This window comes from Caretta caretta, chromosome 12, assembly GCF_965140235.1.
Source record: "Caretta caretta isolate rCarCar2 chromosome 12, rCarCar1.hap1, whole genome shotgun sequence".
Taxonomy (NCBI): Eukaryota; Metazoa; Chordata; order Testudines; family Cheloniidae; genus Caretta; species Caretta caretta.
The window spans coordinates 8,210,924-8,225,163 of record NC_134217.1 but is presented as its reverse complement, the minus strand read 5'-3'; the positions used below and the strand labels follow the sequence as shown (position 1 = coordinate 8,225,163).

Sequence of the window (14,240 nt, the reverse complement as noted above, 5' to 3'; positions counted from 1 at the left end):
TTCAGCCTCGAGGGCTTTCAAAGCACCACGTCCCATCGCCACTACATTGATTTCCTAACAAAAGTTGGGGGGGAAATGGAGAAATTTCTTTCTGGCCAGTTTCAGCTGGTAAGGAAATTCGCCCCGAATCTTAGGCCACGAAGGGGACACCAGCTAAGAGAAAAAGCAGCCATAGGCTCCCCATGCCAGTGCTCGCCAGCCATCAGGAGTGCAACATAATAAGTGGGACTGGAGAAGGAGGGGTCGGGTATTCAGAAGGCTCTAGTTCAGTATGACACCAGGGGCTTGGCAAGATAAGCTGGGGTCAGGTTGCTTGCATATAACTTGTAGCGCCTTGGCCTGTAACACTGCCCACTCAGAATGCTTAATAAAGATCTCTCTCCTACAACTTGGCCTGCCACATCACTTATTGCCATGTGAAGCAAGTGTGGTCCTCGGGGTCAGTCATAGCAAGGTAACATCCTCTCTGATGGTCTAACCTAATGCATTAGAAAGCCGTTCTTTTCCAAGCTATTTGATGGAGAGACCTGTGTGTCTCTTGCCAAGCTTTGGATTGGCATCTCTGGGCCTGCTTCAGTGGTAGCTTGTTATTACGATGCTCTGTGCTCTCTGTCATGCCACTCAGCCACGAAACAATCTGCAGCGAAAGCGCCATTCGTGCCACGGCTTAATTTGTATTGCGTATATCCCGGCTCCTTTCAGCCATTGACAGACTCTGCCTATTTCCATGTGTATTTTAGCCTGTCGTCGAACAGTATTGGCCCAGCTGGAGGGGAGACGCTCGCGGAGGCTCTGGCTCACTGCAGGCATGTCGAGGAGTTACTGTGAGTCCCACATTCACACTGGCTGGTACAAAGTTCTGAGGCTTCACGTCTGGTCTTCCCAGGGGAATCAATGGGCTGTACAGACTTTGTTAATGGAGTGGAGCCCGAGCCTTACACAGAATAATAGCTAAGATTTCAGAAACACAGGGCCTAGACTGTGCCACACATCTGCCTGATGTGTTACCTACGAAAGCTATCTAATTATTACTATATTAAAAATGGGGGTTGGGGCTGATTTGAGACTTTGTCAGCCGAGGACCATCGCTGAATTTATTACTGTTCATCTAACCCCCTATTCGTTTGCAGAAGAGAGGTGTCATTATCCTATGAAATAATTAAAATCTTTAACCAGAGTGGGGAAAATTATTTCTGTTGCAGTTAAGATGCATAACCCACCCAGTTAGCCTCCAGATTGCAGGATATTGGACTAGGCTCATGCATCAAAAAATATAATTACAGCATAAGGCCCCAGTCGTACAGTGCAGTCAGCTCACTGCGTATGCGAGTCAGTTGAGTCAACAGGACGCCACATGGGTGCTGGTGGCATAACACACCAGTGTCGCATCCCCATCGAGTGGCTATTGCACATAGAGGAAAGCAGCCTACTACTACTGGGAGCTGATGGCGTTTCTCCTTTAGCTCAAGTAGCAGAGGGCTGTTCTGTCTTGCTGAAGACCCTGACTGAGATTCTACTCTGCAGTCTGGACTGAAGGAATGGGGCCTAATCTCTATGTCGATAAAGGGGAAATAACAAGGATTTGAATTATTTAATTAACCTACTGGTTGAATGAGTTAGTGGTAATCGCAGCGGTATCAGGAAGTATAACCACAGGGTAATTACACCGTGCTTTAATTGACTGTTTAATGCCTGGATTATGAAGCATAACTATTACTCCTGTGTCTAAGTATATTCAGTCTCCAAAGGGGTAAGTAAGGAGATTTATGTTCTACCCTCAGCATGTGCAGCTCCTCTGAACATTAACAGGAGACACACGGACATGGGTGGGAGTGAGGAATTAGGCCTGTTAGTTCATCATAAATAATGTTTCATATTGTTTTCAGATTAGCTAGGAACCATGTGGGAGACAAGACGGCAGCGAGACTCTCCCTCTCTCTGCCGAGCATGGGCCACTTGCAGATCCTTCAGTAAGTGCTTGCTTCCCCTTCTGTACTCACATTCCAAGAGGCAGGGCACCCCAGAAATACTGGGACTGATAAAAAAGAGACTGAACATGGAAGCAGGAGAACAATGAATCGGTGACATGGTTAAACAAATCTAAAATTCATGAAGTGGACAAAGATTTGCCAAGACCAGGTTTCATTACCTACCTGCTTCCTAACATAGTTTGATTACTATTTATTGCCATATGTCTTGACAGTATTGTCATTCCATCATAAAATCTTTTCCTCATTCCCACTAAGCTCTGGGCTTCAGTAATATCTTGTGGCAATCAGTTCCACAGATTAATTAGGAAATGTATAAAAGACAATCTTTAATCAGTTCTGAATATGTTACCTGTTAATGCTAATGGGTGTCCTCTTGTTCTCATATGACGAGAGGGTAAATAGGCGCATCCATCTGGCCCTTCATTAATTTGTCACCTCTTATTTGTCTCTGAGTAGTGCTAAGTTTTTAACCCTCACATGGAAGTCTTGCCAAACCTCTAATTAATAGAACATTGCCCTGCTCTGCCACAGGAGCAAAACAGTTAAACGACCCTAATTTCTCTCTCTACTATCTTAGACCAAACTCCCCCATGCCATGGGTATAGGTCAAATAGGCTGTGCCATGTGGCTTTTAATTTCCTGGGGTCATTGCTTCTTATGGTGACTGGGAGGATCTTGGTCCATCATTTATTCATGCAGAGCTAAATCTCTCTGTTTAACTACAGCGGCTTTGTGAATGAGCGTCGCATGTGAAAAGCAAGGGGAGGTTACGTGTGAAATTCTAGCCCTGTTAAAGTCAACTGGGAGTTTTGTTCTGACTTTAGTGCGGTCAAGATTTCACCCTCCAGATGCACGGAGGTGAACGAGGGTACATTGGGGTGGCTAGTTAGAGTACAAATTGCTAGCCACATTCCGATCACTGGTTTGTCGCTGTTCTCAAGGTCTCATAAAGAAGGGTGCAAATGTCAAAGATAGTGTTTCCGTTTGAATCCTGGGTGTCCGTTCCAGAAAAGCAGCTGTTTCTTTGACAGGAAGTTGCATATCAAAGGAGTTGTTACAGTTTTCTTCTGAAAAGTTTGTGTCTGAATTTCTTCTCTCACCAGTCTGCAGTCAAATAACATTGGTTCACTTGGAGGAACACCGCTGGCCAAAGGCCTGGTTGAATGCCAGCAGCTAGAAGAGATAAAGTAGGTGCGGTTGGGAGTTAATAGGGATGTTTTAAGAAACAGGACTTGGTGTACCTCTGCCTGTCTCTCTGGATTATATATTGGCTTCCATGTAAACCTAAGTGTACAAACAATAGTATGCAGTTACGTGTAGAATTTGTAGAATTTACAACTATGTAGGATGAAATCCTGGCCCCACTGAAATCAATGGCAAAACTCCACTTGCTTTCACTGAGGCCTGGAGTTTAAAGCCCCTATGCAAATGCACAGAGCCTTTAGGTCTATCCTGCTTCATGAACTGAGTTACAGAGAGTGTCCAGGTTTCAGAGGAACAGCCGTGTTAGTCTGTATTCGCAAAAAGAAAAGGAGTACTTGTGGCACCTTAGAGACTAACCAATTTATTTGAGCATGAGCTTTCGTGAGCCACAGCTCAGTGAGCTGTGGCTCACGAAAGCTCATGCTCAAATAAATTGGTTAGTCTCTAAGGTGCCACAAGTACTCCTTTTCTTTTTAGAGAGTGTCCAGGGAGACCTTCCCTGCATATTCCCTCTTTGCGACACTAGTATCAGGATATTCCTCCCTTAGCATCACCATCTGCCAGCCAGCCTAGGCCCAAATGTGGGATGCCGTGTGTGACAGGAGGTAACACCCAAAATAATCAGACAGCAAATGGAAAATGCTTTGGGATGCCTTTCAATATAAAGGACTCCTTCTGTAACTCTAGATCATGACTCTTTACATCTGAAGTAAATAATTTTCCAAAATAGAACTGACGGGGACATCAAATTAAATTGTCCTGATGCCCTTCACTTGCTTATTTCGTCAGCAGCCTCTTTAAGTTAAATGACAGCAGGGTGCCACCTGCTGGTAAGTGTGAGAATGCACTTGCCTTCTGCCCCAGGATACACTTCAAGCTGTCAGCGATGTCTTCACACTTCCAAAGAGTTGAGCTAACCTTTGGTTCAGCCCCGGAGAGACCAGTTAGAGACGGTCCTTTGACTTATTCTCTCCCACGGCAAACAAGTGGGTAGAGTGAACCGTTGATCCAGGGTGTGTTTTACAAAGCAATGTCTCTCTCTCTTAGGGACTGACATGGCCCATCTCTCAGTCTTTAATGCATTTACCCATACAGCACTCTGTGAGGCAGGGAAGTGCTGTTGTCCCCATTGTACAGATGGGGAACTGAGGCATAGGGAGGTTAAGTGATTTGCCCAAGGTCACACAGGAAATCTGTGGCAGAGCCAGGACTTGAACCTGGGATTCCCGAGCCCCAAGCTAGCCACTGACCATCCTTCCTCTCCTCAGCACTGCTGTTTGTTAAGGAATGGGGTTGCTTTTTGCCAGTGTTAGCAGCCCAGTGTCTCTTCTCTGATCACAGCTTCTTACAACCACTCACTGCATTCTGACTGTCCTTGCAGTTTGTCAGAGAACAGCTTTGGGGAAGGCGCCCTCCGCACCCTGTCAGAGGGGCTTCCACGGTTCACCCGGCTCAGGAAGATTGAGTAAGTTGAATTGCATTAGGCACAGTGGAGCTGTGGTTCTCAGGACAAGATTGTAGTGGTGACCCAGCCGGGGGGGCTTGATTCTCTGCTGGTGTTGACTTCAGTGTACCTATGCCCATTGACGCCAGCTCAGGACCTGGCCCGGGGGTCTGGTCTCTGGCTGCTCCAGTTTACACAGGGCGGGGAGAATTGGCCTCAGGCAGGGCCATGGATTGATGGGGGAGCACATCCAGGCACTTCCCCTGCCTCGATCAGACCCAAAGAGTGGGGCCTTTACGGGTATGTCTCAGAGCCCAGGTCTGCAGACTCGGGCTCGCGCTATGGCGCTGAACACAGCTGTGTCGACACTCAGTTGGGCTGGAGTTCGGGCTCCGAAGCCTAGGGGTGGGGTGGGTTTCATAGCCCTCACCACAGTGTCTACACAGCTGTTCGCAGCAGGAGCCGGAGTCTGTAGAGCCGGGGTGTGAGACGCGCTGCCGTGGGTTGGAAAACGCGGCGTGGACGTTCCCAGGGGGATTGCAGACGCGCGAATGGAGTCCCCGAAATTCCCTAGGATAAACTGCCTGCCGGCCGTGGGGGCCAGCGATTCCATTTGTTATTTCCCAATCCTGCTTCCCTTTAGACTGAAATTCTGTGGAATCAGCGATGGCGTTTCCAAACACCTTGCCCTCGGCTTCAGTCGTTGTCCCGTCATTGAAGAGATCATGTGAGTCCAGGGAGTGGGTATATATATCGCCTCGGGGCCCGAATATCCATTTCACACTCTTTAGCAGCTGCCTGTCTTTTGGTTACTGTGCACATTCACTCCTGCCTTGCTATCACGGTCATGGGCGGCGAGTTCTATGGGCCCGTGGTGCCCAGGCACCAGGAATATTCCTGTCCCAGGGGCCCGGCTCCAGCAAAGTTTCCCACCTGCCGTCCCCAGGCGACTTAAAACAGCCCAGGGGCTCCCGCCCCAGGTAAACATCGAACCCCCCCTTCCACTTCCAGAGCCTGCACCCACACCCCCTCCGCAAACACCCCCTTCGGCCCCCAAATCTCCTCCTGCACCCCCACCCCCTCTCGCCCCCAAACTCTCTCCCAGAGCCTGCACCCCTCACCCCCTCCTGCACCCCCATCCTGCACCCCGCACCCCCTCCCCCCCAACTCCCTCTTGCACTCCCACCCCTCCCCTGCACCTACTTTTGTCCCCAAACTCCCTCCCAGAGCCTGCACACCGACTCCCTCCTGCACCCCTGCCCCCTGCCCAGAGCCTGCACCCAGCACCCAAACTCGTTCCCAGCGCCTGCTGCACCCAAATTCCCTTCCAGAGCCTGCAATCCCCTGCCCCAGCCCAGAGCCTGCACCCAAACTCCATCCCAGAGCCTGCACCCCAGACCCCGTCCCCCACCAAACTTCCTCCCAGAGCCTGCACCCCAGACCCCGTCCCCCACCAAACTCCATCCCAGAGCCTGCACCCCAGACCCCGTCCCCCACCAAACTCCCTCCCAGAGCCTGACCTCTCACCCCTTCTGCACCCAAACTCCCTCTCAGAGCCGGCATCCCCACCCCCTTGTGCACCCCAATTGCTTGAACCCCAAACTCCCTCCCAGAGCCTTAGGCAGGTGTGTGTGGGGAGTTTGCAGGCGGGGGAGTCCTGGGGGTTCTGGGCACCACCAAAATTTCTACAGTCCTGCTGCCCCTGATCATGGTATCTTATTGAAACCTGAATGGAAATTGCAGGTCAGTGGAAATGAAACCCAAACCTTCCCCTTTAACGTACGCCCCTTACTGTCAGCATCAGGGCATCTTGTTTGAGAGCGAGAGAAGCAAGTTACTGGTCCTGATTCTCTGCTGCCCTGTCCCATTGTAAAGTGGGTATGAAAAGCGACCAGATCAGAACGGGAGCGTTTTACATCTACTTTGCACAGTGAACATTATGGCAACTTCCAATTTCCTAGCAGTCTAGCAGGGGCTTACAGCTGACTTTCTACATTCACAGTCGCTCAGGTTATATGTATTGAACTGGTTAGCGTGTGTGCCTGTCACTGCCTTCCATTGGTTGGAATCAGAACTGCTCAGCTATGTGTCTCAGCTCCTATACTGCTAGTGGGTAAGGAAGAGTCTCCTTTAGCTACGGTGTTATCGGTTTCTGGTTTTGGAGCAGGCAGTCCTGAGTTCTAATCCTTCTGTCACTGGGAAGCTTTGTGGATGGGGTGCAACAGAGTGACACTTGTGAGTTCCCTAAATGGCCAGGAAATTGTTACAACATAAGGCCCCGGTCCTGCAAAATGTCCCTGTTTTATAATACATGGTGTAATCACACCAAAGCCACAGCTCTGCCCCACAGCCAGCCCTGCTTCCTCCCACCCCAGGAGGGAATTGCCATTGCAACCCGGAGCAGGAAGGGGCACGCAGACTGGGCACCCCTGCCCCAGAGGCAGCCGTGGCATACCCAGCCCCTCTCTGCCCCCGCAAGCGCTGCAGCTTCCTGCCACGCCGAGCTGCCGTTGGCTCATTTCAGCACTGCCAGCCCTTGGATGCTGCTGCCGGAGGCAGGAGCCAGCCTCTCTGCAGCAGGCTCCCTGCGCTGCTGCTCCCTGCCACCAAGGTGAACCGCCTGGCTAGAAGCGATGGCTCTGCATTGCGGCAAGGTGCACGGAGCCAGTTGCAGGAGAGCTAGTCTGTGCCGCGGATGGCAGCATCCAAGGGCTGGCGGTGCGGAAACCTGCAGCAATTCTGAAAGGCCGTGATGTCGACTAACAGTTGCGGTTACTGCAACAAACCCGCAGCCCCCCATTTCATGGAGCCTCACCGCTGCGCCATTTGGAACGTCCCCCTGCTCAGCAGGTGCGGACAGCTGGAGTCTGAGCCTCTCCCCTTCCAGTCAGGACAAAAACTCCCTCGGTAACAAACCAGAAAGCAAAACCTCTCCTCCTCTGAAAGGTCAAATGAAATCCTGTTATACAGGGCTCAGATTAAAGGGCAGGCAGGAAAATTTAATGGGTGCTGTCATGGGCCCCATTAGCTGCAGCCTGCTGTGACAGTTTCACACCATGAACAGAGCAAGGAGCTGCCTCGCTGTAATGTTCTGAGCTGATGTACAGGAGACCCGAGTCTTGATTTCTTTGTCTCTCACGCCCTGGGTCAGCAAGCCCACAGAATGAGCAGAATCCCACTCCGTTCTGTGGAGTCCTGTCGTGTGTAGAAAGATATTGCGGCCGTGAGATAGTCCCTCAAGGGGAAAAGTAGAAAGCAAGGGGAAAATAAAGCTTCCTTAGGCTGCGACAGGGGAAAGTTTCCCCACAGGGTGAGAGCAAAATAAACTCTTTCCCTTGCTAAAATCTCATGGTTCACTGTATAACTTTGGGTCTCCAAAATCATTGTGCTTGTATGTGATGGAGACTGGACCAAAGCACTGCTACTGTATCTCGGGGGCTTACGCTTTCCTTTGCCTCAGGTGACCAACCGGCTGATGTTTCTGGTTTTATTTAGATTGTCGTGGAACAGCCTTGGTGATGAAGGTGCCCTGGAGCTGGCCACTGTTCTCCCAAGAATGGCAAGGCTGAGGATGCTAGAGTGAGTGTGACGTGGCAATATCAAGTATTTCCCCGGGGGAATTTCCATATATGGCATCACAGACCTTCTTAAATAGGAGACATTTGTTAAAGGAAATAGCTATGAACTTTAGACACAAGAAAACAGGCTTCCACACAGCTTGAGTGCTTGCTTAGTCTGCTTTGTTTACCAGGGACCGAACCATGCCTGGAACTCTACACAGTGCAGAGAGACCTCTAATAGCTCAATAATGCACTGCAAGTAAACATGCAATTATATTCACTAAAGAAATATCAGCTGACTACTAGGTGAGACTCAAAGTTACGATGAAAGGTGAGAGACAGAGAGGATTTGGCTCCATAAGGAATTTTCTTGAGGTTTTTCACCATAAAATGGATGTAGTTAAACTTACTTTTCATTATTAAATGTTTGTTTTATTTTCCCACGTCATTCATTTGGGGCCAAGGAAGCTAGATGTGTCAGTTTCTAAGGCTGTTACATGCTTAGTTTCACTGGCTGTGGCTCAGGGGTTGTCTTCGCAGCACAGTTAACTTGAGTTATAGCTTGAGTGTTACCCCGAACTCAACTCCCATCCACACACAAAAATCTCTAGCCTGAGTCAAGGGGCGCTTTAAGCTAGCAATGGAACAGCATCAGCGATCAGCAGCTAATCCATTCACTGGGTGCTGGTAATCCAGTCGCTCTGCGTAATTCCCAGTGTTTTGATATGTGCTCACTACCACTCAGGATAGACTAGTTCGAGTCCAGTAACTCCAGCGAGAGCCACCGCACTTCAAAACAGAGTGTACTTCACTCGAGCCAACTGCTGCAGTGGAGACAAGCCCGCAGGCACTAGCAAGAATGCCGTGTTTGCAACAAGGGGGTTCATTCCTGACAGTCCTCGGCACTGATCCTGGAGTGGGATCCACTGAGGTTCTGCTTAAATGCAGGGGTCCATGCTAGCAAATCTGAGGCCATGGTGAACAGCTGCAGTGCACTTTGCTTTTGCAAACAGGGAAAGGAGGAAGGAGAACTTCTGAACCTGACCTGTGTTGCGGAGCATTGCAGGCTGCGGTACGTAGCAGAAGCTTAGCCGGTCTTTCCCTAGCCTGTTCATTTGCACATTCTTTTCCCATTTCTCGAAGTCTGGACAAAAACCGCATCGCAGCCCGGGGTGCCAAAAAGCTAGCAGAGAAGCTCGCCAAGTGCTGTGGAATTCAAGTCATCCGGTGAGCTCGCATCTCTGGTGGTGCCAGGGCTTTGGGGCAGTACCACTTTTGTAAGGGTGATGGCGCCCCACTGACCAATCAGCACTGGGTCCGCTGGAGCGGATTAGGACACTAAATTGGGCCCAGACCTAAAAACGCTGTGGGCTTCCCAGACAGGCTCTTCCCCGCAGAGGAGCTCGCCCTTCTCAGAAACAGTCATAGCGAGAAGTGATGGAAAGACTTTGTAGTTCCCATCTACAGAGACATGGTGGGTGAGGTAATAGCTTCGATTGCACCAACTTCTGCTGGGCCAGACCTGAAGAAGAGCTCTGTGTGGCTCAAAAGCTTGTCTCTCTCACCAACAGAAGTCGGTTCAGTAAAAGATATTACCTCACCCACCTTATCTCTAATATCCTGGGAGCGAGACAGCTACAACACCACCACATAGGTCCCATCTAGCCCACCCTTTTGCCCAGTGTGAGATTGCTCCTTATTGTGCATTTTCTATTGCTCTGGTTTTCCATGGGACTCCCACCACTCCCCTTGGGAAGCTATTAGACAGCTTCATACATCTCACTGTCAGCAAGCTTATCCTGGTATTGCATTTCCCCTTCCATTTTTCTACATCTTGTTACACCTGGTTGTACTCCCTTGTGTTCTCCCACAAACGATCCATCTTCGCTCTTGGTGACTACATCTTTCCCATGCTTGGAGACTCCTTTGTTTCTCCCAACTTGAGTCATTGCTTAGCCAAGCTCTAGGTATTGAACTCCATTTAACATCTTTCCTAGTCCCTCCAGCCCTGTGATCATTCTTGTGGCTGTTCTTGGAACTCCCTCCAATTTGACAATATCCCCCGGTAACGGGGCCCCCAGAACAGTATTCCAAGTGCAGTCACAGCAGAGCTGGAGAGAGAGAGATGGCCCCCTCCCCGTCTTTGTCTTTGCACAAGCTGGTCCAAACGACATTGGTCTATTTTGCTGCTGTATCATGCTGAGCACTCCTGCATCACTTGCTGTTCCCTGCTACACCGAGGAATGACTGCATCCCACATTTCTCCCTCTCATTACATTTTGGAATATTTTTCTGTGGGTTTATTAGGTCAGCTCTTCCTCCCACTTCTGATACCACAATGAACCCTTGTCTTTTGAATCCGAAATCTCTCCCCCAAGATAGACAACTCATCCCACCCCAGCTAGCAGGTCACAAGCCTCTGTGCTCCCCAACCCCAGCTGCAGCTCTGCCTCTAAAGCCGTGCTACACCCAGGCCCCTCTCACCACTGCGCGTGTGTGCCAGTGGTCCAGACCTCCCTCTCCAATCAGGCCCTGTGGATTAGGGGCAGACAGTTATGAACTGCACCCCAGCAGGAAGGAGGAAGGTTATCTGGGGATATTTCTAACCACGGATAACCATTGCAATGTCGTTTTAGGCTTTGGAGCAATCCAGTACCCAAGAACGTGGAAGAAAGCCTTACGAAGCAAGATGCAAGATTGCATTTCTCATTCTTTTGATAAAGGAAGAACAGCAAATGAGTAAGAACTGATTTGGTAGGGCAGGTTACTGTTACCCTGGGGAATTGCACCGAAGAGGAGCCGAGAGAAACTGAAAAAGCAGAATTCTAAAAATAAACACTGCAAGCATGTAGCGTTCTTGCCCTGCTCTCAGAACACACAGGTTTTCTTTATCTGTAACTCGAATATCTATTATATAAACTGCAAACTCAGCTTCCTCTAAGGAATTCTAAGGTTACTCCCTGCAAGCCCTCTCTGTTCGTTGCCTTAGTTCCCTTCTACCTCAAAGAGAGATTTAATTGTTTATACTCCTGGGTTGAAGCCAATAAGATCCACTGGGTCTGGCAATCGGGGTGAGTCAGAAGGATAGCTCTGTATCTTTATACAGGACCATGACACCTGGTACCAGGGTGAGTCAGAAGGACTGTGCATCTCAGTGTAGGGAGCTAGAACCTGACACCCTATTGCAAATATTCTCCCATGTGTTGTTTGAATATGGTGTATGTTTCCCTCAGACCGGTATCACTTCTAAGGCTGGGCAAAATAGTCACAACAAACTGGGGACCACTTGGGATTTTGTTTTGATTCTCCACACTCCCTGAAAAAGCACAAGAACAAATCTGCACAGACACACCCCTGGAACCCCGACCTGGGATATTCTATCTGCTACCCAAGATCCACAAACCTGGAAATCCTGGACGCCCCATCATCTCAGGCATTGGTACCCTGACAGCAGGATTGTCTGGCTATGTAGACTCCCTTCTCAGACCCTACGCTACCAGCACTCCCAGCTATCTTTGAGACACCACTGACTTCCTGAGGAAACTACAATCCATCGGTGATCTTCCTGATAACACCATCCTAGGCACTATGGATATAGAAGCCCTCTACACCAACATTCCACACAAAGATGGACTACAAGCCATCAGGAACAGTATCCCCGATAATGTCACAGCTAACCTGGTGGCTGAACTTTGTGACTTTGTCCTCACCCATAACTATTTCACATTTGGGGACAATGTATACCTTCAAATCAGCGGCACTGCTATGGGTACCCGCATGGCCCCACACTATGCCAACATTTTTATGACTGACTTAGAACAACGGTTCCTCAGCTCTCGTCCCCTAATGCCCCTACTCTACTTGCGCTATATTGATGACATCTTCATCATCTGGACACATGGCAAAGAAGCCCTTGAGGAATTCCACCATGATTTCAACAATTTCCTTCCCACAATCAACCTCAGCCTGGACCAGTCCACACAAGAGATCCACTTCCTGGACACTACCGTGCTAATAAGCGATGGTCACATAAACACCACCCTATACCGGAAACCTACTGACTGCTATGCCTACCTACATGCCTCCAGCTTTCATCCAGACCACACCACACGATCCATTGTCTACAGCCAAGCTCTACGATACACCCACATTTGCTCCAACCCCACAGACAGAGACAAATACCTACAAGATCTCTATCAAGCATTCTTACAACGATACCCAGCTGCTGAAGAGAAGAAACAGATTGACAAAGCCAGATTTTCCACTGAATGCATCCGATGAAGTGAGCTGTAGCTCCCGAAAGCTTATGCTCAGATAAATTGGTTAGTCTCTAAGGTGGCACAAGTCCTCCTTTTCTTTTTGCGAATACAGACTAACACGGCTGCTACTCTGAAACCTGTCGTTACTGTGTGGACATCAGCCTGCTGTCAAGCAAACAAAGATCAATCTTCACATTTTGATCACGTAAAGATCATGGCTCAATGAGAAAATAGCCCTTTCAGAATGAGCAAAGTCTGGAGGCTGCAAAATGGCGTAAAACAAAATGGTGAATACTGTGTGTGTGGTATTTCAGGGTGGGGCCAGGAGAAAGACGTTCCCTATTTTCATCCTGCTCTCATTGTTTTGTTGGGCTTGGAATGCTACATGGGGCCCTATATTTGAAGTTGCACTAACCTGCTTGACGTGTGGTCTTCGATGCAATGCTGCAGTCGCTCCATGGGCCCAAGCCTGCGATCTGATCTGTGTGAACATGTAGTCAAAGGGTCTGGCCATGCATATCCAATTGCAGGATTGGAGCCATGCGGAGGACCTTATTTATACCCATTCATTGCAATGCGGGTGACTTGTATGTTTGGTACTGTAAATATTTAACCTCTGAAATGGATTTATTTATCGACTTGTTTACAGCAGTGGTTTGGATTGGGCGCTGCATTCTGTTCTGTTAAAAGAGGCCCTGTTAGCGATAACGAGTGCTGATAAGTGAAGAGCACATGTCCTGCTGGGTCCCGCTGTTCTATGAAGTCTGAGCAGTGATTGTTTTTATTGAAAGATCAGTGTTAAATTTCCCAAGGTGCATATTTGGTTTTAATTTATATGACTCTTTTGGTTGCAAAGTGGTTATGCTCTGAAAAGGGATAGGGCGGGAAGCCCAAAATCACCACTGAGCTTCCATATTTAGGTCCAAATTCAGTAACGTACTTGAGCTTGTGTGATTTGAGCATGCGCTCAAAGTTAAGCACGTACTTTGGTGGATCTGGGTTGTATTTCCTTTCCATATTTCCAGATGTAATTTGCGTAGTTTACAAGTGAAAATAGGATTTTTTTAACTGCCAGCCCAGCAAACTGCAAATGGATGGCTCCTGGTGATCTGCTGTGGTCACTGAACCCAAGAAGCATCTGTGAGTTTGAGTTCTGCCCTTAGCAGGTTGCTGAGAACATGTGTGGGACACATTAATTATTCTCTGCCTACACGGTCTCTCCCAGAAGTTTAGGCGATCAGATTAGCTGATTCTAATGGTCCCTTCTGGCCTGAAAATCTATGACACTCGGGCTGGGAACCTAAACGTCAAGTTGGTTTCTTCCTGCATTTTAAACCAGCATTGGCTGCTTTGTGCACTGAATTGTGATCATAGTTTTGTCACCTTCAAAAACAGCTATTGCAGAAGTTCTCTGCTTTTATCACCCACTCAGTAAAACAAAAATTCTAAAAACAAATTATAGCACTTGTAAAAGCAGATTTCTTTGCCTCTTTTATCGTCTTATTGATAACACTGTAACTTCTACATTTGGACAGTGGGTCAGATTCTACTCCAGTTTATTTTCCTCTTTCATTGGTTGGAAACATTCACTGTTGCACAAATTTTTATGCCTTTTAATGAGAGCATATGTGTGATTATTGAATAAATAAAAGCACCTGGGATTCTGAAACAGTTTGACTTACTTTCGTGTTCTGTTTCTAGTCAGTTTCACTTTCTGGTGCTTAGGCATTAATGCACAACAGCTGCATAGGGGTCAAAACATTGTAAAGGTAAATGTTATTAA

The 14,240-nt window shown here is 48.5% G+C and overlaps 1 protein-coding gene across 5 annotated transcripts in view; it reads left to right on the top strand.

Annotated features, from left to right (window-relative positions):
• The window catches only part of NLRC5 (NLR family CARD domain containing 5), a 79,658-nt gene extending 65,532 nt beyond the window's left edge, over positions 1-14,126 (top strand). For 2 of the 5 annotated variants that reach the window (XM_048816590.2, XM_048816588.2), the window contains 8 exons: positions 741-824; positions 1,887-1,970; positions 3,095-3,178; positions 4,576-4,659; positions 5,282-5,365; positions 8,134-8,217; positions 9,342-9,425; positions 10,835-14,126. In XM_048816590.2, the coding sequence (XP_048672547.2) occupies positions 741-824; positions 1,887-1,970; positions 3,095-3,178; positions 4,576-4,659; positions 5,282-5,365; positions 8,134-8,217; positions 9,342-9,425; positions 10,835-10,916 (670 nt within the window). In that variant the 3' untranslated portion in view covers positions 10,917-14,126. The other 3 variants (XM_048816589.2, XM_048816592.2, XM_075118333.1) reach the window with 3 other exon arrangements.
• Positions 14,127-14,240: the final 114 nt, after the last annotated feature.